This window comes from Macaca fascicularis, chromosome 7, assembly GCF_037993035.2.
Source record: "Macaca fascicularis isolate 582-1 chromosome 7, T2T-MFA8v1.1".
NCBI classification, from domain to species: Eukaryota; Metazoa; Chordata; class Mammalia; order Primates; family Cercopithecidae; genus Macaca; species Macaca fascicularis.
The window spans coordinates 132,886,984-132,914,032 of record NC_088381.1 but is presented as its reverse complement, the minus strand read 5'-3'; the positions used below and the strand labels follow the sequence as shown (position 1 = coordinate 132,914,032).

At 46.1% G+C, this 27,049-nt stretch overlaps 1 protein-coding gene across 15 annotated transcripts in view; it reads left to right on the top strand.

Annotated features, from left to right (window-relative positions):
• The window catches only part of MAX (MYC associated factor X), a 57,300-nt gene that overhangs the window by 11,037 nt on the left and 19,214 nt on the right, over positions 1–27,049 (top strand). For 4 of the 15 annotated variants that reach the window (XM_045396574.2, XM_045396572.2, XM_065548922.1 and 1 more), the window contains 2 exons: positions 13,526–13,649; positions 14,904–16,442. The exons of 1 other annotated variant lie outside the window; for it this stretch is intronic. In XM_045396574.2, coding sequence (XP_045252509.1) covers positions 13,526–13,649; positions 14,904–15,091 — 312 coding nt within the window. In that variant the 3' untranslated portion in view covers positions 15,092–16,442. 10 more of the 15 variants (XR_012415867.1, XR_012415865.1, XR_012415864.1 and 7 more) reach the window with 4 other exon arrangements.

The window sequence follows — 27,049 nt, the reverse complement described above, 5'->3', positions numbered from 1 at the left end:
AATTTACTAGATACCATTCTAATTTCCGAATCCTCCTATGCTGTGTTACAATCCAAATATGTCCTACTGACAGTGAATGAAGGAAATGTCTATAAACTCTCAACCTCTTCCTCTTTAAAAAGCAAGCTGCCAGCACTGTTTCATAGGTGCCGTAAGTCTAACAGAATACTTTGGTCCCTCAGACTTATGAGTTGTGACTAAACGTGGCGTTTTTTAAAATGTGGTATTTGAACCAAAGGAAATGGGCTCATTCTTAGATTGTGGTAATTAAGGTTATGACATTATGTAAATAATCATGAGATGATTATTTTACCATGTGAATTTTGGGAAACTTAGATTCTTAAAGGGAAATTTAGGTCTCTCTGTGTTCCAGTCTCCTTTGACTTAAACATCTTTATGTTCCAGCTGACTTCTTCCTTAGCATTTGGATTATCTGTCATATGTGTAAGCCTTTTGTTTTTTAAAGAGAAAGCAATATATTAATTGAATTGGATCCTAATCAAGAATAAGGGATACTTGTTTAAAAAAGAAAGAAGGCTTTAAATGTGGGACCCAAACTCTATTTACCCTTTGTTTTCTGTATTTCTACTATAAATTAAACATTTAAAAAAATGGTTGGCCGGGCGTGGTGGCTGATGCCTGTAATACCAGCACTTTGGGAGACTGAGGCAGGTGGATCACTTGAACCCGGGAGTTTGAGACCAACCTGGGCAACATGGCAAAACCATGTCTCTACAAAAAATACAAAAATTAGTCGGGTGTGGTGGTGCTTACCTGTAGTCCTGGCTACCTGGGAGGCTGTGGTGGGAGGATCACTTGAGTCTGGGAGGTCCTGGCTGCAGTGAGCCGTGATGGCACCACTCCAGCCTGGGCGACAGAGTGAGACCCTGTCTCAAAAAAATAAGAAAAATTAAAAAAAGAATTACTTTTTTCTTGAGGGAAAAAACCAGTAATAATTGACACTGTATTGCAATGTAAAATTAAATCCACACAGCAGTTGTATAAGGTATGGTACTGTTATTAGACAGCTATTACTGCTGTTGCTCCTGTCAGTGTTATTAACAGGCTCAAGATCATTATCCCATCTGTAGCAGGACAGGGGCTAGAACTCAGGATTGCCAATTAATTGCCAAGTTCCATCTTTTTCCTGTACCATATGGGTAAACAGTTTAAGGATATTTAAAAAAAATCTTGGTTAAATACTTATATCTTGTCATTGTCCTGGGAGCTTCCCCTGGATAGGCCTGTTAATCTTGGCAGTGTATCATACCACGGCTACTATAAAAATACTCTCCTCTGAGGTGGCATATGTAGGTAACACTGAAGTGCGGGGTATTAAGGATCATTTAAAGTCTATAATTTCTTTCTGAGTTCACATAGTTGCTCTGAGCCTAAGAAAATAGACCATTACAGTTCGTGGTTCATTTGGGTTTTGCCATAGGTCCCAGAGTTAACAAGTAGACCCTCGAACTCTATTGTTTGAGTCTTTTGTGTTCCTTGCAGTTTCTCAACTGTACATGGAGCCCACTGGGAACAATAGGATGGAATTAGAACCGTCAGCCAGCCAATCAGAGTAATGGAGTGAGGGCAAGATCAACTGTCAACTGTGGCCCCATTTTTTTTTTTTCTTTTACAGAGATGTTACTTTTACAGAAAGTATTAGTTAAGTGTCCTTGCTTGGGTACTAGGGAGTGTTACACAATGGTTCACTGGCACTAAGCTCATCGTATTTATGTTGGGGAGCAAGACCTGATAGCCAGCCCATCATTTTGCCTTTACATGGGAGTATAATTCTGTCCTCCATCTCGTAAGCCCCAGTACCTGAGCCAGAATGATTGTAACCAATCACACTGTCTCTTTATCATGGATGGCTTTAGCAGTAGGTTATTTTCATCATTGCCATTTGTAGCTCTACAGTGGTTTATAGTAATCTCTCATTTTTTTTTTTTTTTTTTTTTTTTTTGAGACGGAGTCTCGCTTTGTCGCCCAGGCTGGAGTGCAGTGGCCGGATCTCAGCTCACTGCAAGCTCCGCCTCCCGGGTTTACGCCATTCTCCTGCCTCAGCCTCCCGAGTAGCTGGGACTACAGGCGCCCACCACCTCGCCCGGCTAGTTTTTTGTATTTTTAGTAGAGACGGGGTTTCACCATATTAGCCAGGATGGTCTCGATCTCCTGACCTTGTGATCTGCCCGTCTCGGCCTCCCAAAGTGCTGGGATTACAGGCTTGAGCCACCGCGCCCGGCCTATCTCTCATCTTTTAAGTCTCTCCCTCAGTGCCTGTTGTTATCAAACTCATTGCTCTCTCAGGCTGTTGAGCTCTGCATTTCTCCCTTATGGGGAGAGCTGTGTTGAAGAGAGAGAATATAACTTAAAATGAAAATAAACAGAATTTCTTGATTTCGAGGTGAGAATTTGAGGGCACTGCCTTTTTCAGTTCCCATCAGAGATTCTGGCTCATAGTAGGTTCTCAGTAAATTGTGGTGGTGAAGAGAGCCACAGGAAACAGCACTCTTGCTCAGCCATTAAAGAAAACAGCAACAGTCAACATTATATGCTTAACTATATAAGTGAGACCCTGTGAGTGCTATAGAGGTTCAAACACATAATAGATGGTGTCTACCCTTGAGGGTCTTGCTCTCTTGTTGGGAAAGAGGGTTACACCTAACAATTAACAATAGATAACATGCTGAGCATCAGATAAGAGCTTTACATTGAGTTAATCTCTGTTTCATTTCCATTAAAGTCTGGTTTTCTTAACAGGTAGATGTTGAAACCAAATATTAATAGTTCCTTTATGGCAGGGAACATGGTTCTTAAGGAAAAAGGCTCTCATAGCATTTATACTTTTATGTGCACACATTTATATATTATATTTAATATATGTGGTTTTACATATATTTGTGTGATTATTTAATGACTGTCTGCTGCAACTACACTATAGTAAGTACCATGAAGGCAAGGAAAATGTCTCCTTTTGGTTATATTCCTTCCCTCAGTGCCTGCACATAGTAGGGAGCATAGTGAATGTTTATTAACTGAGGGGAGGAATCCCCCATCAACCTGGCCACATTATTTTGAGAGATGGCTCATTCCTGTTGATGGTTTTAAAGCTGACAGTTCATTTGGTAACCTGTGTCTATAGCATATCTGAGCTGCTGGAGGGATTGTCTTTTACATGAAATGTTAACCACAGTCCTATCCACTTCTCATTACTCATTAAGGTTATATTAGCTGGCCAGACTCTGACTTGGGCAATTATCTTTTTAAAGTTTCTACATCTTAAATTGTTGCCCATAGTTGCCCATGTCTCCCTTAGGCTCCAGGCTCAGCAATTGTAAATGCATTTAATTTCTTATAAATTATTTGTGTGCTGCTGAAAACCTCCAAGGGCTTTTCATTGCCCATTTAGGTAAGGACTGGTATTCCATGTTCTGTAAATAAGGTACCCAGCTTGCCCACCTGCTTTTTCACCACCTTCCTGCCGTTAACCTTCCAGTTACTGTACACCCTTGAATTAGTCCGTTTTCTTGCTGCTGATAAAGACATAGACTGGGCAATTTACAAAAGAAGGAGGTTTAATGGACTTACAGTTCCAAGTGGCTGGAAGGAAGCCTCACAATTGTAGTGGAAGGCAAGGAGGAGCAAGTTATGTCTTGCATGGATGGCAGCAGGCAAAGAGAGAGAACTTGTGCAGGGAAACTTGTTTTTAAAACCATCAGATCTTGCAAGACTTACTATCATGAGAACTGCATGGGAGAGACCTGCCCCCATGATTCAGTTACCTCCCACCGAGTTCCTTCCATGACACATGGGAATTGCGGGAGTTACAATTCAAGATGAGATTTGGGTGGAGACACAGCCAAACTATATTATTCCGCCCCTGGCCCCTCCCAAATCTCATGTCCTCACATTTCAAAACCAATCATGCCTTGCCAACAGTCCCCCAAAGTCTTAACTCATTTCAGCATTAACTAAGAAGTCCACAGTGCAATGTCTCTTCTGGGACAAGACAAGTCCTTTCTGCCTATGAGCCTGTAAAATCAAAAGCAAGTTAGTTACTTCGTAGATAGAATGGGAGTACAGGCATTGGATAAATACAGCCATTCCAAATGGGAGAAATTGGTCAAAAAGGGGGCTACAGGACTCATGCAAGTCCGAAATCTAGCAGGGCTGTCAAATCTAAAAGCTCTGTAATGATCTTTGACTCCATGTCTCACATAGAGGTCATGCTGATACAGGAAGTGGGTTTCCTTGGTCTTGCGTAGCTCTACCCCTGTGGCTTTGCAAGGTACAGCCCCCTTCTTGGCTGCTTTCACAGGCTGGCATTGAGTGTCTGTAGCTTTTCTAGGTGCACAGTGCAAGCTGTCAGTGTATCTACCATTTTGGGGTCTGCAGGATGGTGGCACTCTTCTCACAGCTCCACTAGAGAGTACCCCAGTAGAGACTCTATGTGGGGGCTCTGACCCCACATTTCCTGTCTGCAATGCCCTAGCAGAGGTTCTCCATGAGGGCCCTATCCCTGCAGCAAACTTCTTCCTGGACATACAGGTGTTTCCATACTCCATCCTCTGAAATCTAGGCAGAGGTTCCCAAACCCCAATTCTTGACTTCTGTGCACTCCCAGGCTCAGTACCATGTGGAAGCTGCCAAGGCTTGGGGCTTGCACCCTCTGAAGCCACAACCTGAGCTCTAAATTGGGCCCTTTCAGCCACGACTGGAGTGGCCGGGATGCAGGGCACCAAGTCCCAGGGCTGCGCACAATATGTGGACCCTGGGCCCAGCCCACAAGACCAGTTTTTCCTCCTAGGCCTCTGGGCCTGTGATGGGAGCAGCTGCTGTGAAGATATCTGATATGCCCTGGAGACATTTTCCCCATTGTCTTGGGGATTAACATTCGGCTCCTCATTACTTATGTAAATCTCTGCAGCTGGCTTGATTTTCTTCTCAGAACATGGGATTTTCTTTTCTATCACATTGTCAGGCTGCAAATTTTCCAAACTTTTATGCTCTATTTCCCTTATAAAACTGAATGCCTTTTACAGCAACCAAGTAACCTCTTGAATGCTTTGCTGCTTAGAAATTTCTTCCTCCAGATACCCTAACTCATCCCTCTGAAGTTCAAAGTTCCACATATCTCTAGGATAGGGGCAAAATGCTGCCAGTCTCTTTGCTAAAACATAACAGGAGTGACCTTGGCTCTAGTTCTCAACAAGTTCCTCATCTCCATCTGAGACCACCTCAGCCTGGACTTCATTGTCCATATCATTATCAGCATTTTGGGCAAAGCCATTCAACAAGGTCCCTAGGAAGTTCAGAACTTTCCCACATTTTTCTGTCTTCTGAGCCCTTCAAGTTGTTCTAACCTCCAGCTGTTACCCAGTTCCAAAGTTGCTTCCACATTTTCAGGTATCTTTTCAGCAGTGCCCTACTCTACTGGTACCAATTTACTGTATTTAGTCTATTTTCATGCTGCTGTTAAAGACATACCTGAGACTGGGCAATTTACAAAAGAAAGATTTAATGACTTACAGTTTCATATGGCTGAGGAGGCCTCACAATCATGGTGGAAGGCAAGTAGAAGCAAGTCACGTTTTACATGCATGGCAGCAGGCAAAGAGAGCTTGTGCAGGGAAACTCCCATTTTTAAAACCATCAGATCTCACGAAATTTATTCACTATCACCAGAACAACATGGGAAAGACCAACCCCCATGATTCAGTTACCTCTCACCAGGTTCCTCCCACAACACATGGGAATTGTGGGAGTTAAATTCAAGATGAGATTTGGGTAGGGACACAGCCAAACCGTTTCAACTCCTCTTCTGTTTGCTCAGGAATTTCATTCTCAGCTAATCTGAGTTCTTTGCTTTTCTCAAGGTCCAACCCCAGCCACACTGCCCAGGTGACTTGGGGGTTCCATATTGATGAGCCCTGCTCACAAGATCTACCTGCAGTCTGTCCTCTATTTCCTGCCTGAGTTCCCCCCTTCCCTCAGTCTCCAGCTCCTTGCCTTAGAGGCCCATATCAAATACTGCCCCACCCTTAGAACCCTCCCATGAACCTCTGTGGCCTTTTGTGGGACCTCTTCTCTGTCTCCCTAATTTCTGTAATCATCTTATCACCTAACTAAATGGTATGCTCCTGTAGGGCAGGAATCTAATTATTCCTTCTGGGAGACTGTCATACAGAATGGGAGAGGTCTCAGTCCCCCAGGAGTACTAGAGAGCTCTTCACCTAACATTTTTCACATCTTGAGATTCAGAAGGATAGGGATTGATTACCAGGCCTTGACTTTAGCGTTTTTTTTTCTCCAACAAAGTTGCAAAAACTTGAGAAAAATGGTAAGAAGAAAAAACATGAGTCCTTCCTTCCTCTAACACAACTGCAGCCTTCCCTTTGATCCTGTGACAAATGCTGCCCAACAGAAATTTAGTGTGAGTCACAAATGCATTTTAAATGTAACTTAAATAAAATTTTCGAGTAGAACCAATTAAAAGGTTAAACAGGTGAAAATTTGAATAATATAATTTATTTAGCCTAATATTAAAAAATAAGTATGATCTCAACATGTAATCAATATATTTAAAATTATTCATTCACCAAGTCTTTAAATTCAACTTAACAGCACATCTCAATTCAGAGTACTCACATTTCAAGTGTTTATTAGCCACATGTGGCTAGTGACTATCAGATCAGATAGTATAATCCGAAAATAGACTCTCCGTACCCCGCTGCCCCATTTAATGTGACTGAATTAGTCATCATCTTAGAGTGGATGTGAAAAGAATCCTGCCTCCTTTTTTCCTCCCCAAAAGCTGCTATTGTTCAATCCATGGATTTATTGATGGAGTCTAAGAAGCAAGGAAATATAGTGTTATCAATTTGTGTATTCCTTCCTGGTCTCTTCATCTACATGCTTCCCACAGGGAAAGTGCTAGTTATAGCTTGCTGCTTTTACATAATATATTTTTTCCCCAGGTCATACAGTGTGCTCATGTTTAGTCATTAGGCATGTTTCTTTTGGGCAATTGGGGCTGCATTCAGTTTTTAAAATTTATAATTAATATGGTGATGGACATCTCTGTATATGTAGCCATTTCTGTAGATTCCAAGAAGTTGGATTTTTGGGTTGAGGGGTATGAGCATCTGACCTTTTTCCATGTATTGCCAAAATGCTTTCCAAGAGGATTGTTTTTATATCCTTTTCCTTCCACTTCTTTTTTTAAGCAAATTCTAGAGTAGTCTTTTGGTAGTGTTTTGAGAGTACCAGTTTCATGAATTTTTTTTTTGGAAGAGGGCGACTAATTCAGTAAACAAAGGTTAGTAATTTTGTATTCTATTTATTACTTCTGAAATTAATTGCTTTTCCACATGTTTACTAACTAGCTGTATTTCCTCTTTTGGAAATTGTGTACTCCTGTCCTTCATCGTCCAAGTTTGATGCAGAAATGCCACACCTTCATTTCAAGCTACCAAGGGCACAAGAAAAAATAATGAAAGATTTAAAAAAGGATTGTTTTGACCCCTTAAACAAATGTCTTACTCCTCACTTTAATTAAGCTGCTTGCAGGGCTGATAGCTCTGCTTTCCCTGGTGATCAACAAAATGGTCCTGTGGCTGGGGAGGCCCTGGCAGCAGGAAGCCTTCAAGGAGCTGTGGGTCTGTGCTGACTCTGACCTTACAACCTTCCAGGCTCCCTTGCTGGCATTGATGGGGTTCCATTTTTGAATGAACTAGTTTAATGTGGATCCAGATTTATTGTGCATATTCTTTCGTTTTGGTTTTCAAAAGATGGCTTATTCACATGGAAATGTACACCAGTTTAGCCCTGGGCCCTCCCTTTACCTTCATATGTATAAAAGCTTACACAGTTTACAGAAAATAAATTGTTTCATTTTCTCTAAAATAACTAGTAAAAAATAAAACAGATGTCAGTTGTTGAGTCCAGCAGTACCTCTTTTTTCATCCCTCCAGATATGGCATTTTGGTTCTTAGGGAAACAAGACAGCTGTAACATCAGCCCACTGGCATCTGTTTTTGGCACTGAAGAGGAGAAGTGTTCAGTAGAGTTAAGATTATTGTTTCTCACGTCAGCACTGGGACCCTAGGGAAGGGCAGTGGTGTTCCTAATGTTAACAATCTAGCAGTACTGTTCTTTTCCTCACCTCTCCCCACCCACTTTCTAAAACAACTTGAATTTTTACAGAAATCCAAGTTACTGTGATAAGATTTATAACTCCAGAAATGTTTGGAACTCTTGCCTTACATTGAACATTTTTGGGAACCATTGCCTTAAACGAGATTTAATAACCTTAGACTTCATCTGAAGCGTCAGTGCTAACAAGTTCAGGAGTCATTTGGGGCCTTAAATGGTTCTATTTAGAATCCACGTCTTTTGGGTTTGGGGCCTTTTGTGACATACATAGTCGATTCTTGGTGTGATGTGTAGAGTGGGTGGATGCTGTTCAAAAGCAGAGGTCTGACAGTGGGCGCTTCTGCTTGAGAGGGTTGCCCTTCCCTCTGTCTACTTACTGCCTTGGGAGGGAATGCAAATGGACACACAGCTGCAGCATAAACAGTAGGAGGGACAGGAACCTGCCAGACCCTCTGCCACACCCTGGGTCTTCTACATTCTTCATTTTGCTTTTATCCTTCTGGGCTGCCAAAAGGTAATGAAGCCAGCAGTACTGTGGGAAGCTGACATTCCCCACCTAACCTTCCACTTCCGCCCTCCAGACCGGATGGTTAGGTCAGTTCTCCCAAGCTAGCTTGCATCTTGAGGCTTTTCTTCTCAATGTGTTTCTGCTAGAAGCCTGTTTAATTCTCACCTGTCTTTAAAATAAAAAAAAAGAAAGAAAAATAACCTTCCTTCAATGCTGCTATCCTGCTATTACAACTACCGTTTTTCACTTTTTTTTTTTTTTTGATGGAGGGTCTCACTCTGTTGTTCAGGCTGGAGTGTGTTGGCACAAGCATGTCTCACTGCAGATTCAGCCCCATGGGCTCGAGATCCTCCCACCTCCGCCTCTCAAGTAGCTGGGACCACGTTTGTGTACCACCATGCCTAGCTAATCTTTTGATTTTTTTTTATAGAGCCCATGTGTCTTGCTGTGTTTTCTAGGCTGGTCCCCAACACCTGAGCCCAAGTGATCCCCCCACCTCAGCCTCCCAGGGTGCTGGGATTACAGGCATGAGCCACCGCACCTGGCCTACTTCTTACCTTTCAACCAAATTTTGAAGACTAGTCTTCATCATTGCCTTACTTGCAGCTCAATTCCTACACCTGTTACCCGTGCAGAGACAATTTACCATTGGGCTTTGGCTGTCACCCCTCCAAGAAAACCACCTTCACTGGGGTTTTCCATTGGCGTCCTTGTAGGCAAATCAGGTGACTCTTTCGTAGTCCTTTTCCTCCAACTTTCCCCTCCATGACAACACTGTCTCTGCAATTCTATTGATCTTTTTAAATTAGTTCCATAGCTTCCCCTGTGTTCGCAAAATATCAGTGTTCTGGAGGCTTGGATTCAAATCCTGACTCAACTTCCTACTAGTTTACATAACATTGGGTACATTACAGCTCTGTGTCTCAGTTTCCTCGTTTATAAAATAGAGAAAACATCAGAACGTTGTGTGAGGATGCCTGGCACTTAGTAAGTACTCAGTAAGTGTTAGCTGCTACCATTGTTACCACCCCCATCATCATCATTGTCATTTGTGTTGCTGTGTGCAGCCATGGCTTTGGAGCAAGATCTGGCAAGGCTGCCCAGCATCCTTTTGTGTGGCTCCCAGAGGTGAGAGAGAGGCCTGCTGAGCCCTTTGCGTTTACTCACACGGCTGCATGGGAGGCCTGGCTACCTCTTCAGTCCCTTCAGCCACCATCCACCCTGTCTCAGGGCTCCTTCCAAACCATTTAAAGAGCCATTTGTGTTCACAAAGACAGAATCAAAATGATAATTCTGCTAATTATAAAAACTAGCAGGAAAAATAATTTCAGGTTTTTACTGCGTACCCAAGGCAGCACTTGTTCTGTGGACACGTTGACTTACCAAGTTCTATCTGATCAGTCACACTCACATGAAGATAGGCAGTTGACTCAGTTGACTTAGAGCAATTTTCAGAAAACAGAAACTGAAAGCCCAGGGTTATTCCATAGTCCATGCCATAAATCCCAGGGTTTCTTGCTGGCTTCGTGTTTACTAGTCACATATTACAAGCTCATAAAGACAAGGAATGGCCTTGCCCCCACCTTCATGCTGTGATTGGCAACATGATCACGTATGTAGTGGAAAGATGGGAGTGGAGGATTGCAGGTGAGTCTAGCATTTTTAGCTTCAGCCTTTTGCTTTTTCTTCCTTGGACTACATGCACATGCAAATTTGGGGTATTTCTATATTTTGTGCTTTAAATTTTTTTCTTGTTGGATCTTAATTCTTGTTGGGTTCCCTGGGAAGAGTAAAATAAAGTTAACTCTGAACCATTCTTTTGGACTTGCTGAGGGATCAGGGCACCCTAAGTGACCTAGGGCACTTCTGCTTTCAGCAGAGGATGGACGAAGGGCTGTGCTTAGCATTCTGAAGGCCTCATTCTGGGTTTGAACCAATCCAGCCTTCTTTGGACTCCTCTTGTTCCCAAGACACTATGTTCTGAACATCCATGAATTTTATCTTCATCCAAAAACTAGCCCTGAAATGGAAACTGCCATCCCTCACAGATCTTTTTCTCTCTTCTGGCTTGTTTTGCTGTGCTTATTGCTCACTTTTCACTTCTTGATCCTAATTCCCTGGTTTCATGTATAAATATTTGAAGGAGAAACTGGTAGCACAAAGGCTGTTACTCAGTCTGGTCATTCATTAAAAGTTATCACTGAACATTTGCAAGTGCTCTCTGGTTTCAGAGATTGTGCATTTTTTCCTTTGTCCCAGATGCACATGGGTAATTAGGAGCTAATGTTGCCTTCTGGGAACTGTTAGTTGAAAAAATAGCTTTTACGTAGGCAAATTTAAAAAGAGGGATGTAAATATGCATAGCAATTACATCAGTGATGGAAAGGGTAGAATTTGGAGGGCTAGATGGGGTCTTAGAGAATTTCTAATCAGATGAGGAATAGGCAAGGTGAGAAATGTGTCTGCAGCCACAGAACCCATTAATTAGAAGCATGTAGAGCACTCCTCTGTCCCCAAATTCCCAAATTCTTCCTCACCACTCTACCACCTCTCATCAATACTAATCATTTTTCATTCCATCTCCAGTATCCAGAGAGGAAGGTATTTTAATTAGTCACTTCTAATTATGTCCTCCTTTTTTCCACCCCATTTTGTCATGTAATAATCAAACCCTAATAAGGCCCCTTTGCAGAAATGGGAAACAGTGTCTGAAGTATCCATTGCTAGGCTAGGAATTCTCATTCCTTCTATATAAGCTGACTGACTCAACTAAAGAAATGCATCTCACTTTTTCCCCATCCCACCTTGCCTGTGCTATTCTCCCTATTCAGAGTGACCTTTTCCCACAAACGCCACCTTGGTCTAACACTGGGCTCGCCATTTCAGATAGGATTGCATTGCATGCACACATGCAGCACTAAGGCCAGTGCCTGGCACACAGTAGGTAATCACCCCAGCCAGAAGCCATCTTTCCCGTGGTGTCTCTAATCTCTGCTAGTCAGGTTACGCTTGTCAGCACTGCCCTGTGATTTGTCTGTGTATAAACATATTTATCTCCTCAACTAGATAGTAAGTAAGCTTTGGGGCAAAGAAGCCATGACTAATACATTTTGTTTCCCCACAGTATCTGCCCAGTATCTTGTACGTAATTTGCACCTGATAAAAATGGTTGGTTATGAACAGTTTCCTTGAGGAAATTACCTTAAGATGCTATAAGAGGAAAGCCTGGAAATTCTAGTACTTGTGAGGACTGTCTTTCTCCCGCTGTTGTGTTCTGGTTCTTTAGGACCCATTGGGCTTGTAATATAGAATTGTCAAGCACTGCCCACCCTGGGTAAGAAGCTTTCCAGCTGCTCAGGAGACTCTGGCTGGAAGGCATACTTAAGCTACTAGGCTACCCTGCCTTGGGCTTCTCTTGGCTTTGTACTATTCTACCAGTTTGGCTGGCTGCCTGGCCATAAGTAACTCTGGCTATGTTTGTAGCCTGGAGAGAATCTCCCAGACAAGTTTGATGTCTAGGGGCACAGTAACATGACATCCATGTTATTGACTTACGAACTTACTCTAGCAAGGCAGTACCCAGGCAACCCACAGCCATTGTAGAGGTGTGGTTGTTTCCTGAAATGGCCCAATCTCGTGCTCTTCCTGTGTTGACATCAAGCGCCGACAGCTTTTATGAAAGTCTCTTTAGCCAGGAAGGCTGAAATAGTGACATGGCATCGTTCAGTTGGGAATAGTTAACAATGGTTTCAGAGTTTGGCTGGAATCTTGGGTCTTGATGAAACACATTGTACCCATTCCCATCTCAAGCCAGGCCCTAGCAGAATGAGTGACCTAAAGCTTTCATTTAAGTAGTATTTTAATGTTTCCAGACTTAGCCAAGCTAAAGACTTTAAAGCAACCTAAAGAACCAGAGGGGATGAGAGGAGTACAATTCAGGAATCAGATGGCTCTGAGTTTAAATCCAGGCTGTGCCACTGTCTAGCTGGTGATTTTGAATAAACTGGTATACTTCTCTGATCCTTGGGTTCCTAGCAGAGCTACCTCTGAGACTATGCTTGTGAGGTAAGCACTTGGCACCTTGTATGTCACAAAGAAGGCCTTCACAGATGCAGTGGCTCACGCCTGTCATCCCAGCAGTTTGGGAGGCCGAGGGGGGTGGATCACCTGAGGTCAGGAGTTTGAGACCAGTCTGGCCAACATGGTGAAACCCCATCTTTACTAAAAATATAAAAATTAACCAGGCAACGTGGCATGCATCTGTACCCAGCTACTCTGGAGGCTGAGGCAGAAGAATCACTTGAACCCGGGAGGTGGATGTTGCAGTGAGCTGAGATCACACCACTCTACTCCAGCCTGGGCAACAGAGCAAGACTACATCTCCAAAAAAAAAAAAAAAAAAAACCGGCTGGGCATGGGGTAACCTGTAATCCCAGCACTTTGGGAGGCCAAAGTGGGATCACCTGAGGCCAGGAGTTCGAGACCAGCCTGGCTAACATGGTGAAACCCCATTTCTACTAAAAATACAAAAAAATTAGCCGGGGGTGGTGGCGCATGCCTGTAATCCTAGCTACTCAGGAGGCTGAGGCAGGAGAATCACTTGAACCTGGGAGACGGAGGTTGCAGTGAGCCAAGATCACGCCATTGCACTCCAGCCTGGGCAACAAGAGAGAAACTCCGTCTCAAAAAAAAAAATACAACAAAAAAAGAAGGCCTACAGTAGCCATTACTGTATTTCTTCAGCCTTTTCCCACCTTATCCTCTTGATTCTAGCCACCCAGGCAGTTGCTGCAGGCCGGGTTCCCTCACTGCCTGGATTCGGTTTTTATTTTGTCCCCTGTGCTTTTTCTCATATTGCCACAGGCATCCCGGGCCCAAATCCTAGACAAAGCCACAGAGTATATCCAGTATATGCGAAGGAAAAACCACACACACCAGCAAGATATTGACGACCTCAAGCGGCAGAATGCTCTTCTGGAGCAGCAAGGTGAGCACCCAAGCTCGTGGGGCAGCTGGCCCTGCTGTGCTCTGGCTGGGTCAGGCTTTGGCACCTAGGCCTGCAGAGTCAGAGCCAGTCATGGAGTGTGTGCTCAGAAGCAGGCTTGGTCCTGCTTCTTGGGGCCTGAGTAGCTGAGTGTTAGAGCCTTCCTGAGGAAGGACCTGAGATGCTAGTGAGGAGACAGTGGAAGCTAGGAAGTTGGACATCTGGAGACTTGTATCTTTTCTGGCCTGACCTCTCCCCTTCTTGGGGCTCAGGTGCTCTGCCTGCAGTAGGGATCACACCTGGCATCAGGTGTCTGAAAAGAGCTTTGAGGTCCTTGGAGTGGAATGTGCTATGTAAGTACCAGAGACTCCAGGTGTTCAGGGACAGTGAGCCCTCCCCATTGTCAATGGTAGTCCAATCGGGGCAGCCTGTGGGCTAGGCCCATGCTGTTCTCAATGCTCACACCCGCCTTTTCCTACAACCACAGGGGAAAGCAAGAGCTGATCAAGTTGTTTGTTCCTGGGGAATTCACTTCTCTTCCTCCCTCATGGAAGATGCAAGTAAAAGGAAATGCAAGTAACCACCTGGGTTAGAAAACCTCAAATAAAATAAAATAAAATAAAGTAAAATAAATGGGTTGACCTTCCAGGCTCAAGCTGAGCTGAACCAAGAGATGGGCAGTGGGTGGTGTCAGTGGGTTGGTTACTGGGCCAAGCAGCCTGCATGTAGGGGCTATTGGAAAAGCCCAGGTATTTTATGTGTATTGGTGACTTGCTTCCAAGTGTCCAGCTTGTCATTTCAAGTGGATCTTGTACACGAGAGCTAAGCCAAAACTGTTCTTTGGCTGATATGTCTTATGTCATCCTTTTCTGCTGTTGCGTGGCCTCACACCTTGTGGAGCCTCATGCTCCTGGGCCAGCTTCTCCTCTGTTATTGCACTTCTAAATCCCACAGGGAGCTCACGCTCCAGTCTCTCCGCAGGGGCTTCCACGGCAGGACGGTGACATCACAAGCCTTCTCTTCGGGGTTGGGTGGGATTGCAGAGTATCTGCTGGCTCCCAGGTCCAGCTGGGAAAGGCGGGAGGGAAATGAAGTGTGTGAGTGAACAGCCACCCGAAGGGAGTACTTCTGAGCATCTTGAGCCTCGGGGGCCAACAAGCAAGCCGTTAGGAAGAACAGGCTGGACCCTGAGTCTGAGACTCGGTTACTCCCCAAGTCTCCAGAAGGCAGTAACACACTCCCTTGGTTGCCTTTTAGTCCGTGCACTGGAGAAGGCGAGGTCAAGTGCCCAACTGCAGACCAACTACCCCTCCTCAGACAACAGCCTCTACACCAACGCCAAGGGCAGCACCATCTCTGCCTTCGATGGGGGCTCGGACTCCAGCTCGGAGTCTGAGCCTGAAGAGCCCCAAAGCAGGAAGAAGCTCCGGATGGAGGCCAGCTAAGCCACTCGGGGCAGGCCAGCAATAAAAACTGTCTGTCTCCATCGTCTCATCCTCCTTTCAGTTCATCGGTAGAACCCTCAGAAGCATCTAAAAGACTCTATTTTTCTCTTTCTCCCTTTTTTTTTTTTAAATTTTTATTTTTACGTAGAAGCTCTTGGACAACAGCTCTTGTTCTCCTTCCCCATTTCCACTGTATATTTTTTTTAACGTATTCCCTTCAGGGATTCCCTGTCCCCACCAGGAATTTTTAAACCAAAACACCCCAACTTGGCAGCTTTTTCTGTGGAGGACAGACGGCCGGCCAGACCTCTGAGCACATAGTGTCCTGCCCACCCTACCAGCTCCTCCAGCCCTGCCAGGCACATGCCCGGAGGACGCCTGCCCTGCCCAGGCGGCCTCCTGGTCCGCCCTCACCTCTGATAGACTTTGTGAATCTGAACTGCTCTACTTTGAGAAGGTGACCGGTTTGGAGTAATCAGAATGAACCCTCCTCCTTTTTAAGGGTTTTTTTTTTTCCTTTTTCTAAAAAGCTATGTATCGCTCCTATTGAAAGACCAGATTCTTAAAGAAGTTTGTGGCATAAAAAGAAAGTGGGGACAGATTCGCAGCACAGAGTCCCTGGCATGTTTCACTCCTGCTTCTCTCAGCCAGCTGTTTAAGCCTGCGGTGCCAGCCTCATGGAGGGCCGTGTGACACTCTTGTGGTATGTATGGGAGATGGCAGCAGTGAAGCAGCAGCCACCAGAGAGTGGCCATTTAAGGGTTGGGACAGGGAGGGTGTTTTGGGTGGCATAGAGGTTTTGTATTGAGGGCCAGTGATGATGTTTTGATATTTATTTCCTGCTACTTAAATTTGAATCTGAGTGAATTGTACCTATTTCTGATGATGTCGGTCTTGCAAAGCGACAGATTCATAAAGTAATGATGAAATCTTTCTTTCTTCCCGTGTGTATTTCTAAGAAATAGAGCCAACTGATTTTGTATGTAAATACCAAGAGCAATTTACCTGGTACTAAACCCGCACCCCAGTGCGGACCCTTCCCAGCCCTCACCCCACTTCCTTTCCTACTGTCCTGGAACCTGTCTCCATTGCGTGATCCAGCCCTGGTTCTGGCTGTGGTCAACAGATCCCAGTGAAGGGTTTTGTGTGTTTAGGCCTCATTTCTTTGTCTTTTTCCTACTCCGTTCCTGGCATTTGCTGATTTCTAGTGTATACTCTGTAGTCTCTGTTCGTGTTTGATTCCATTCCATGGAAATAAAAAGTATGTTGTACATACTGCCGAAGAATTGTCTTGCAAGTTAAGGCTTCCCCCTTTACTATAAGACTATAAATAAAAACTTATTTTATCCTTCTTGGTGGTGGTGTCTTCTTGCCCTTGTTAAGGCCAAGGTTGATGAGAGACCCCTCTGGAAGCTGTTAGGGCCTCAGTGGAAGCCTGAGTGAGAAGTGGAGGTGGCTTACCTGGTCTTGCAGAACCAGGAGCAGCCATAAGTCAAAGTTGCTTCACCTTTCTCCCCCTTTCTCAACCCAGCCTGAGAGAGTAAATGGGTGGTGATGGCTTTGTTCATTGGATGAGGTTTTTGAGGTTCAACGGGGATGTAGCCTTAGCTGTGGCAACATTTCTAGATCTAGTTTCTGCTAAGCAAGTGACCTTTGGGGGAATTGGTAGCTCAGAGCTGTGGTTCAGGTTCTCCTGGTAATGAGTGCCCAGTTCAGAGGTGGCTGTTCTCCAGGACCTTTCAGTTTCTAGACAGTTCCAGTTTATTAAGAGGAGGCAGCAGAGCTGCCAAGGACTGGAAGTCAAGAAGGCTCCAACTGCACCGAGTTAGCTCTATTCAGACTGGGACCCAACACCAAACTGAACTGGTTTGACCTTGGAAGAAAAAGGAATTATGGCCAGAACACAGCTCAGCCTTGGTTTTCCTGTCTCGCTGACAGGAAATACTGCTGTTCCTAGACCCAGAGATGAAGTCAAGTCAAATCAGTTCTTGGATTTGTCACTATCTTTAGAATGGTGGAGAGCACTGTGGCTCTTATCAATTGTATGTCAAATCCATAATATCTTTTTTTGTTTAATGGGAGTTGGGGCAGATGGGTCATGTCTCTATAAGAGGCAATTTGAAACATGATCAAGCCTCCAAAGGCCATGATTACATTAAGGAAAAGAAAAATGTTGGGAAAGCAAGATCCTGTTTATTAAAGGTACTTCTTTTCAAGGAATAGGAAAGAGACTGTAATAAGGAAGAAATGGAAATGAGAATCAGGTTATTGCCTAAAGCCCTCAAGGTTAACATGCTTTCCTCTTTTTCATTGCCCTTAACTATATCTCCTTGTATATCTGGGCTTAAGTATACAGTTGATTTGCTTAGTATTGGTGTTAGAAGCGAGCTGTGGGTGAAGCCGTGTTGATGCAGAGATGGAAGTTATGTGAAGCTGGCACCCAGTAGGGAGATAGCAAACAGGAAGGGGCAGTCAAGCCAGCATGGGGACAGGTGGTGTCCCTGAGAGCCAGTCCCTGGCTCCAGTGTATTGCCTAGACAAAGGATTGAGCTTAGGCTTCTCTAGATTTCAGTAAACCAGTTAGAAGACAAGGGGCACAGTGGCTAGGTGGCTGGAAAATCCGAACCACCTGATTGGCATGATGAGTGGACTTTGGCATGGGGTGGAGGTACCACTGGAAGCAGCTTCCTGGACAGGAACACAGGGCAGGGGAGCTCCGCCTGGAGACTGCTCAGCTGAAAGGGACAAGTCAAAGTCACAGCCAAAGCTCTTTCTGGAATGTGTGTCTAGGAAGAAGTGAGTGTGAGTATTCCCTCAGGATACCAAAGTCTGACCATAGCTTACTCTCTCACAGTAATTGTAATCTCTGGTTTATTTTTTTACATTACTCTGGACAGTCACTTGCACAAAGCCAGATAAGCTGTAGATTTGCTTGGTCACTGTGGCAGGTGGCTTCACTGAGGGGTCTGTTAAGCTTGCTATTTCCCTACCTTTACAGTTGCCCCAAGTGCAAGGGTATTTAAAATGGCCCAGTTTTTAAAGTTCTTGATATGCTAACCCCATTGTAAAACGTCGACAACTTCTTAGGTAAAGAACCTAAGCTCACAGAGCTGTCATCTTAGCTGAGACGTTTAAAAAACGAGACTGAGTAGACGACGGGAGCCAGAGCCCTGAACTGGGACTGAAGTAAGCAGAATTCTGTTTCTGATAATATCATGTGTGTTTTATGCTTGGCCTCTGAAAGCAGACTGGCTGGATTCACAGTCCTGTCTCTGCCACTCGGCGGCTGTGTTACTTCTCCCAGCCTCAGCATCTTTATCTATAAAATGAGGATAATAATAGCACTAGCCTCATGAGATGGTTATGAGGATTAAATGAGATAATGCTTATAATGTGCTTGACCTCAGGACCAAGCAAGCACTGAGGTGCCTCTGCTGCCATTATCTACACAAAACATGTGAGCAGGGCTGACTCAGCAAGGTGGAAAAAGCCAGCTCCCGGACACCTTCCCTAAAGTGAGTAAGGGTTGACTTCTCGGTGTATCACAAATGCTTCCCACTCCTCAGAGATGTGCCCCATCCTTACCAGGCACAGTGAGTAAAGAGAGCAAGGTGACGCCAGGACTGGACTGACAAACTCTTCAAGACTGAAGCGGCCCCTGTGGGTACATTAATCAGATCTGGTGTCAACCCGAGCGAAGCTCTGCCCATTCCCTCCCACCACGATTCAGTGGCATCACTCAGCTTTGGACCCTATTGGAGGCCCAGGCAGAACTGCTCAGAAGCCCCATGTGGTGTTACTCAAAGTGGGATCCTGGCCGGGCGCGGTGGCTCAAGCCTGTAATCCCAGCACTTTGGGAGGCCGAGACGGGCGGATCACGAGGTCAGGAGATCGAAACCATCCTGGCTAACACGGTGAAACCCCGTCTCTACTAAAAAATACAAAAAACTAGCCGGGCGAGGTGGCGGGCACCTGTAGTCCCAGCTACTCGGGAGGCTGAGGCAGGAGAATGGTCTAAACCCGGGAGGCGGAGCTTGCAGTGAGCTGAGATCCGGCCACTGCACCCCAGCCTGGGCGACAGAGCAAGACTCTGTCTCAAAAAAAAAAAAAAAAGTGGGATCCTTGGATCATGCCCAGGGCTGCTTGTTAAAAGGATTCCTGGGCTCTAACTCCTCTGATCTAAAGTGTGCATTGGCCCACCAGTCAGTTTAACAAGCTCTTTCAGGTGGTGCTTGAGTCACTCAGGTTTGACTCCCAAAAGTAATATAACCCGGGGAACCAAAAGGACACTGTTGGGGAAGTTAGGCACAGCTGAGCTGAATTAACGAAGTGGCTCTGAGGTCAGGATGAAGGTGGGGGAGGTGGGCTTGTTCTAATTCAACCCTTAGAGCTGCCTTCATGAGTCTGCGTGCTCCCAGTAGGGCTCCGATGCTCTAGGGGGCTGGCTGAGCTACCAAGTTATTAAACTTAAGAAGGAAGAAAGCTGAGGGCTGCCTCCACCACCCCCTTTAGAAGCCCCAAGCACTCATTTCTGTAGCATGCCTTGGCTGGCCTCTGGTCCCCAGGCAGGTTTTATAATCCAGCCAGAGCAAGGCTCTCTCTCAGGCCTGGTCACCAGGCTGCGTTCTCAAAAGCCTCTGGGAACATGAAACTAGAGCATTCCTTTCTTCAAAACTGTTTTTCTAGCCTGAAGAGGAAACCCCGGTAGGAAAAAAGAGTTTGCCAACGTCTACACTGCTAGATAGCGAATAGTCAGAGAATTTCCTTCAGTGCCTGGGGTCTACTCAGGCAGCAGCTAACTCATACATCCCCAGAGTTTCCTTGGGAAGGGAATAACATATTTTCTAGTTAACTTCCTCAGGGAGAAAACCAATTTGGCTAAGCCAGGCCTAACTATAGGTAGGACTGGGTGACCGCACCAGGCAGGCCTGTGCATGGGTTTTGGAGGCTCTCCTGGCAAACCCTCATCACCCTGCTGGTAAGTGTTGTCATTTCTTGGTGTTTTACTGGGGTCGGTGTGGGGAAGGAGCCCAAGGAGCTTCAGAATGACTGCCAGCGCGGATAGGGCTAGGGGCTCTGAGCCCGCCTGTCTGGACTGCCATGCCAGCTACAACCCTTAACTTTGGGGTTACATTGCTCTGGCTTCCTGAGCCATAATGTGAGGACAATAATAGCACCAAGTGCCATTGTGAGGCTTAAAGGAGTGTGAAAAGCACATGAATTGTTCCTGGCATTTAATACTCAATAAATACTGTCAAATCTTAAGTCTGTCTGCCATCAGATGTCCTGGGCAGTGCAGCCATTTTTGAGTTTTGTTAAAATGTGGAGTGAGGCTGGGCGTGGTGTCTCACGCCTGTAATACCAGCACTTTGGGAGGCCAAGGCAGGTGGATCATTTGAGGTCAGGAGTTTGAGATGAGCCTGGTCAATGTGGTGAAACCCCGTCTCTACTAAAAATACAAAAAAATTAGCTGAGCCTGGTGGCGCACACCTGTGGTCCCAGCTACTCAGGAGGCTGAGGCAGGAGAATCCATTGAACCCAGAAGGCGAAGGTTGCATTGAGCCAAGATCACGCCACTACACTCCAGCCTAGGTGACACAGCAAGACTCCCTCTCAAAAAAAAGAAAAAAAAAAAAAGTGGAGTGAAAAAACTCTCCTTTTCTCCGATGTAATAAGAGTTTAGTGTATTAAAATCCTTGAAAGGAGAGGTAAATGTATGTTCAATGCTAAAAGGCAGTAAAAATTTGTATGTTTTCTGAAAGAACTTGGGCAAGACCACAAATCTGTTGCCTTTTGGAGAAAAAAAATGGAGTTGGGGAATGAAATATACCCTTGCTGGCTGGCTCAGAGCCATTAACCATTAACATACTGGTGACTTTGTGCTGTTCTTCATTCCAGTTTCAGTTTGTGTTTCTGCAGTGCTGGGTGGCAGGCGCTGTGCCAGGTGCAGATACTGCAAGCGCATCCTGTGCCTGCCCTGTGTTTCTTGCCCAGGGCTGGTTATGACCGTGGGCAAGCCATCGCTTTTCAGCCTTCCCCTTCAGGGACCCCTTGAGCAGAATCTGCCTGGTGGGTGAGGTGGGGCAGATGAGCCTCATGACTGGGCCGAGGGGCCCTCATGCTCTAGCTCACTCTGGGTCCCACGTGCACGCATGCACACAGCACACCCAGCAGGATGGGTGTGTCTAGAAGAATGCCGAGCAGGTGGCCTTGGACAATTCACAACCAGCCGAGCAGGTCCCCTCCTGTGCCCTGTACTAGATGCCAGCTGCCCCAGCAGGCCTGTTGTGACTGCCAGGCCCCATTTAGGATTGTTTTCCTCTGATGTCCTTTGCAGGGTGGGGCTCTTGTATACCCACAGCCTGCTCTGGGCAAAATTATGTAGCACGGTCTCTGCTATTAATTTTTTCCAGTAAATTAAAGGCTAGAGAAGAAGAAGAAAAAGAATCAAGGATCCAATATTAAGAAATCTGAACCCAAACCTTCCACTCCAGTGCTGAACATGGTGAAGGATTAAGCCTCCTGTCAAGAAAAACAAGCCTGACAGCCTGTAGGCTGATAGAGGGAGGTGGTTCTTCTCTCCAGAAGCCTACTTCTGCAGGAACCCAAGAGTATGGAATGAGCCGTGCAAAGTCTGATTCAAAAAATAACCCACTGGGCATGCACCCCCGGTCACTCATCCCGTGTCCAGCTGGCAGCCTGGCAGCCCATGGCTCCCATGCACAGTGCTTGAGAGCTTCATTGTTTCCTATCTGCCGGTGCCATCAACAGCTCTGGGGTGGCAGGGGCAGATCTTGGGCTAAAGGACGGTGGCCAACGGCTTTGGGCCAAAAGGCCACAGCAAAACCAGCCAACTGAGAGGAGGAATGTCATGTCCACAGCGAATACCTACTGCAGCAAGGCTGTAGGAGACTTTGGGGAGGAAGGAGGGACCCTGTTTCCCATCCAGGGCCCTTTGTGCACAGTGGTGGTGCGCAGGTATTTCCAACTGGGAGCCCCCACAGGGTCAGTGGCTGGTCTGTGCACTTGCTACTGGGCCCCTAGCACTGTGCCTGGCACATGCAGATGTGCGTGTGCCAGTGGACTCCAGCCTCGTGATGTACCTTCATCTCTGTGCCCTAGATAGGGCGGTTCCAGGGTTACCTCTGCATGAGTTCAACCCTCAGGTATTTGAACAGCACATAGCCTCAGCCCAGCACTGTGCTGGCTACTGGGGCAATCTAGGCAGCTTATAAAGGCTGGGGCTTGCCTTGAAGCTTAGTTAGAGATGAGACTTAGGCATTTAGCACAAATGGGCATGTCTGGGCTCCGAGTGCCAGAGGAGTTCAGGAGATGGGCCCTCAGTGAGAGTGGTTGGGCACTATGGGAAGGGCAGGACTGCCAGGTGATTGCTTCTCAAGCTCTTGATGGGCTCTCCTTCTGTCCTGCCCACAAGAGCCCAGCCTTGGGCTCCCCATCTAGCTGTCCAGAGAGGCTGGGGAAGGCTGTTGGTGAAGGGAGGGTGGGCCAGAGCCGCCTGCTGTGCACAGGTTGGGTCACCATTCCTATTCCACTTTCACTGATCCCTTGGTATCCAGGCACATGGCAGCCACTGCTTCGGAGAGTGGAGCCTAGCAAGGAACATGGACACCCAGCACTTCTGTCATCACCATCACCATCTGCATCTGCCTTACCTGGCTTACCTCTCCATTCAGCACACCTGGGAGCAGTGCCCTTGCAGCCCTTCCCCCTTGACAGAGCTGTGACATTGAGCCCTGCCCTGGTCCAGTAGCTGAGGGCCCAGGCTCCCCTTGCCTCCTTTGTCCCATCAGCCCAGGTACGGAAGGTGGCAATGAAGTCTCACACTCAAACACACCAACATGCAGTACTTATGGAAAGACTAATGTGATCAAGGGTTGAGAGAATAGTATACTGAACCTAAATGTACCCATTACATAGTGTGAACAACTATCAACATGCAGTACTCAATGAAAGCAAAGGGATAATAAAAATGCACTATTGGCCGGGCGCGGTGGCTCAAGCCTGTAATCCCAGCACTTTGGGAGGCCGAGACGGGCGGATCACGAGGTCAGGAGATCGAAACCATCCTGGCTAACACGGTGAAACCCCGTCTCTATTAAGAAATACAAAAAACTAGCCGGGCGAGGTGGCGGGCACCTGTAGTCCCAGCTACTCGGGAGGCTGAGGCCGGAGAATGGCGTGAACCCGGGAGGCGGAGCTTGCAGTGAGCTGAGATCCGGCCACTGCACTCCAGCCTGGGCGACAGAGCGAGACTCCGTCTCAAAAAAAAAAAAAATAAAAAAAATAAAAAAAAAAAAATAAAAATGCACTATTACTGAAAGTAAGAAAGTGTGGGGTATGTTAGAGAGACAAAGGAGCCAACTGAGAAAGCTCCCAACGGCAAAACTGCAACAGTTTGAGTAACAACATAAATGTAGCATTGGAACATAATATGAAGTATAAATATTTATGAGTCCATAGTGATATAAAGAAATGATTGAATAAATTGAGAATAAACATCTCCCATGTATTCCCATGTAGAATTCCAGGTAGTTTATGTATTTGCTCTGCCTTCAAGGATGTGGAGCATAACTCCTCACTTCTTTTGTTTTTTTGAGATGGAGTCTTGTGCTGTCACCCAGGCTGGAGTGCAGTGGCACGATCTCAGCTCACTGCAACCTCTGCCTCCCAGGTTCAAGCGATTCTCCTGCCTCAGCTTCTTGAGTAGCTGAGATTACAGTTGTGTGCCACCACGCCCGGCTAATTTTTGTATTTTTAGTAGCTATGGGGTTTCATCATCTTGGCCAGGCTGGTCTCGAACTCCTGACCTCAAGTGATGCACCTGCCTCGGCCTACCAAAGTGCTGGGATTACAGGCATGAGCCACCTCCCCACTTCTTAAGCATGGACTGCATATAGTAACTACCTTGTAAAGGATACATTCAGGAAAGGGAGAAAAAGTAATCTTATGGAGGAACCTGACAAACACTACCTCAGCTAGGCAATGAAGGGTAACACCAGCATAAGCATGATGAAGCAGGTTGATAGCATGTACCCTTGATGTGTGATGAGAGTGGTACTTTACCTCTGTGGCCTTCCTCCAGAAAAACTTATGCATGGCCGTGGCACGGTGGCTTATGCCTGTAATCATAGCACTTTGGGTGGCTAAGGGAGGAGGATCGCTTAAGTCTAGCAGTTCAAGACCAGCCTGGGCAACATAGCAAGAGCCTGCCTCTACTAGAAAAAAAAAAAAAAAAGCTGTACATGGTGGTGTGTGCCTGTGGTCCCAGCTACTCAGGAAGCTGACCAGGAGGATTGCTTGAGCCCAGGAGGTTGAGGCTGCAGTGAGCCATGATCCACTGTACTCTAGCCTGGGCAACAGAGCAAGACACTGTCTCTTGAAAAAAACAATAACAAAAAACATAACCCCATCTAGTCATAAGGATAACATCAAACAAATCCCACCTGAGGGATGGTCTACAGAATACCTGGCCATACTTTTCAAAACTGTCAAAATCATCAAAAACAAGGAAAGAATGAGAAACTGTCAAAACCAAGAGGAGTCTAAGGAGACATGAGACATGACAACTCAGTGAAATGTAGTGTTCTGGCTGGGATCTTGGGACAGAAAAAGGCCATTAGGTAAAAACTAGGGGAATTCAAATAAGGTATGGACTTTTATTAGTAATGTATCAAAATTGGTTCATCCATTATGATAAATGCCACCTGTTAGTGGAAGATGTTAACAATAGGGGAAACTGACTAATGGGTCTGTGGGAGCTCTGTGTACTATCTTTGCAATTTTTCTGTCAATCTCAAACTATTCTAAAATGTTTATTTTTTAAGCTTTTTTTTTTTTTTTTTTTTTTTTTTTAAAGACAGGGTCTTGCTCTGTCACCCAGCCTGGAGTACAGTGGTATAATCATGGCTCATGGCAGCCTTAACTTCTCAAGCTCAAGTGACCCCCCATTTTAGCCTCCCAAGTAGCTGTGAGCACAGGTGTGTGCCACCACATCCGACTAATTTTTTTTTTTTTTTTTTAATTTTTGTAGATACAGAGTCTGGCTATGTTGCTCAGGCTGGTCTCAAACTCCTGAGTTCAAGTGATCTTCCAGCCTCGGCCTCCCAAAGTGTTGGGATTATAGGCACGAGCCACCACACCTGACCTAAAAAATACATTATTCTTTTTTTTTTGGAGACGCAATTTCGCTCTTGTTGCCCAGCCTGTAGTGCAAGGGTGCAATCTCAGCTCACCGCAACCTCCACCTCCCAGGTTCAAGTGATTGTCCTGCCTAAGCCTCTAAGCCTCCTGAGAAGCTGGGATTACAGGCATCTGCCACCACGCCCGGCTAATTTTGTATTTTTAGTAGAGATAGGGTTTCTCCATGTTGGTCAGGCTGGTCGTGAACTCCCGACCTTAGGTAATCTGCCCACCGCAGCCTCCCAAAGTGTTGGGATTACAGGCGTGAGCCACCACGCCCGGCCATGCATTATTCTTACTGTTATTTTGTAAGCGCTGTATTTCTTCAGGGGGAGCAGGGGGTAAGAGAAAGTTTCCATTAAGCTGGACCGATGACGAGTGCCCTGTCCCTGCCCTGCCTGATTTTGTTCTTGAATGTGCCAGAGAAGCAGGAGGGAGGAGCAAGAGGCCATCTGGCCCCAGTTCCCCGGCTGGTGGAAAGCAGAGGCAAGGAGGGTTACTGCAGGAAAGTGAGAGGATGCGCAGGAACCTGGTAGAGGCCCCTGGGCCAGGTTGGAGAAAGCTGGCTGCTGTTAGGCTGTGGTCAGCTCCCGGGAAGACGGACTCCACAGCCTCACTGAGCCACATAGCATCACACTCTGTACTGGCGTGGCATGCCCCTGGTGTAGCAAACATCACTCTATGCCACACACTTGGCGGCAAGTGGAGACCTCACTAGAAGGGTGAGGGGCCTGCCCTGCTATTTGCTGTCACCATCCCTGACTTAGTGACAGATGGAAGCTGGCATTCAGGGCCTCAGTCATCCAGCCTAGAGGTAAACCAAGCATGTTTCACTAGTGCCCCCTGTTCCCCGAGACCTCTCACCTTCCTTCAGAGGCCTGAGGTGGTAGAAGGGCATGGGTTTTGGAGGCAGCAGATCTGGGCTCAGGCTCAGGCACCACCACTTGACAGCTGGGAAACCTTGGGTGATTCACTTAAGCTCTCCGACCTGTTTCTCCAGTTGTAAAAGGCAGATAATACACCTGCTTCACCCACCTTACAAGGTTAGTCAAGGATCAAATGAGAGGCGGTAGACCAGGAGGGACTGTCTTAGGGGTTATTGTTTGGGTAGATGAGGCAAGAGTGGTCAGCACTTTCTTAAGCAGCAGGTAAAGCCTTGGTCTTGGGGCTAATTGGTAGTAGAGTTTTGTATATAGTCATGCCACATAATGTTTTGGTCAACAACAGTGCATGTATGACAGTGGTCCCGTGAGATCATAATACTATATTTTTACTGTACCTTTTCCATGTTTAGATTTACAAATACCACTGTGTTCCAGTTGCCTACAGTATCCAGCACGGTGACAAGTTGCACAGGTTTGTAGCTTAGGAGGAACAGGCTACCCCATCTAGCCTAGGTGTGCGGTAGGCTGGGCCATCTAGGTCTGTGTAAGCGCACTCCATGATCACACAACAACGAGATCACCTGACTGCTTTTCTCAGGGCGTATCCTCGTCATTAAGTGACATGACTGTATTAGGTTGCTTTCAGTTGCAGGTAATAGTAAGTCCAACTCACATTGGCTCATATAACTGAAAATTCAGAGGCCACATGGGCCTCAGGAGCCATGTGATCAGGGCCATATTTCTCAGTCTCAGAGCATGTGCGTGTGCTGGCTTCTCACGCTGATTTTCTTCTAGGTAGAAAAATGGTTATAGGAGGCCCAGGCCACACATTCTACCATCCCCTAAGAGGAAAGAGCTGCTTTCCCCCTGTCAT